At 23.5% G+C, this 1347-nt stretch overlaps 1 protein-coding gene across 1 annotated transcript in view; it reads right to left on the minus strand.

The window, feature by feature from the left end:
• Window positions 1-1347, minus strand: part of LOC110266040 (naringenin 8-dimethylallyltransferase 2, chloroplastic-like) — a 12456-nt gene that overhangs the window by 6250 nt on the left and 4859 nt on the right. Inside the window, exons 5-6 of the mRNA XM_021109759.1 lie at window positions 1127-1201; window positions 866-949 (exon numbers count right to left, since the gene is read on the minus strand). Coding sequence (XP_020965418.1) covers window positions 866-949; window positions 1127-1201 — 159 coding nt within the window. The remainder of the gene's footprint in view (window positions 1-865; window positions 950-1126; window positions 1202-1347) is intronic.

Raw genomic sequence — 1347 nt, forward strand, 5'->3', positions numbered from 1 at the left:
AAAAAATATATTATATTTGTGATCGGATTATTTTTCAAAATTTTGCTAGTTATTAGTAATTAACTATAACAAATAAACTAACTTGCTAACAAGATTGTAAAACAGTGAGTCTGACCCATTTAAGTATATTTTGTTTACAGGCCATAATTTTTCAATCGGACCATTTATGACTAATTCGAGTAGTTAAATGGATTGACCCATTTGCTTTTTATTTATTTTTAAAAAATATTTTGATAAAAAAAATTACTTTTGAGTCAAAAATCTTAAATAAACAATATTTTTTAAATTGATGAGTCGTATTTTTACATCAAATCAAAAGAAATATTGATAAAAAGTGCTAGTTTTCTTTGAAAAACATAAAAACAAAATTTAAACAGGTCACTCTTTAGTCTGAAGGCTAATCCATTTAACTTGTTAATTTTTTTGAATTAATAAGACTCATCCCATTTAACTCAAAATTTAAACATAGTCTAATTTTGGAATTAAAAAATATATCCATTTAAACAGATAAACGAGCTAGTTCAATAAATTTTACTTATTTTGACGGTCTTACTTTTTTGTTCAATTTTTTTTAAATACTATTTTTTTATTCAAATAAAAAATAAAAGGAAACAATCATTATATATAAAATTAATCAATTGTAAGGATTAAATTTAGTCTTCAAATTAAACTATTTTCATTAGCATATAGATCGTCGGACTCATCAATTATAGTTTTATTTTTGTAAAAATCTACTTCTAATTATGAATTTGATAAAAATATAGACGAAAATGAATAAAGAGAGTCGCATCCTAATAAGAATTGAAAATAAACTTCTAAGCATCCGACTTGGCAAAGGTGATAAATGCTTCTATATATAACATACCAGAAATAAAAATGATGCCACAGTTATAATTCCATTTGTGAAAGAAAATTCTCCAGATGCTAAAGGAAGATATGGCTTATTAATCTACAATAATTAAAAAAAAATGTAGCACTGGTTAGAAAAATAAGACAAAAAACAAGTAAAAGGGCGAGGCTATAACTATATAACCATGCTTGCTTTCTAAACTCTAATGAATTAATGCTAAAACACTAGATGAGGGTAACTTCTAATCGGTCTATCTTACGTACTAATACGTCATACCTTGTCTATTTCAAGATCAGCTAATTGATTCAATCCAACAATATAGAGATGCATGAAGAAGTGTGGTACAATATACTGAAATGAAATAGCAGGGGAAAAAGCTCAACATTAGTAATACATTCTCTAATAATAATAATAATAATAATAATAATAATAATAATAATAATAATAATAATAATAATAATAATAATAATAATAATAATAATAATAATAATAATAAT

Source organism: Arachis ipaensis, chromosome B08 (assembly GCF_000816755.2).
Source record: "Arachis ipaensis cultivar K30076 chromosome B08, Araip1.1, whole genome shotgun sequence".
In the NCBI taxonomy this organism is placed as follows: Eukaryota; Viridiplantae; Streptophyta; class Magnoliopsida; order Fabales; family Fabaceae; genus Arachis; species Arachis ipaensis.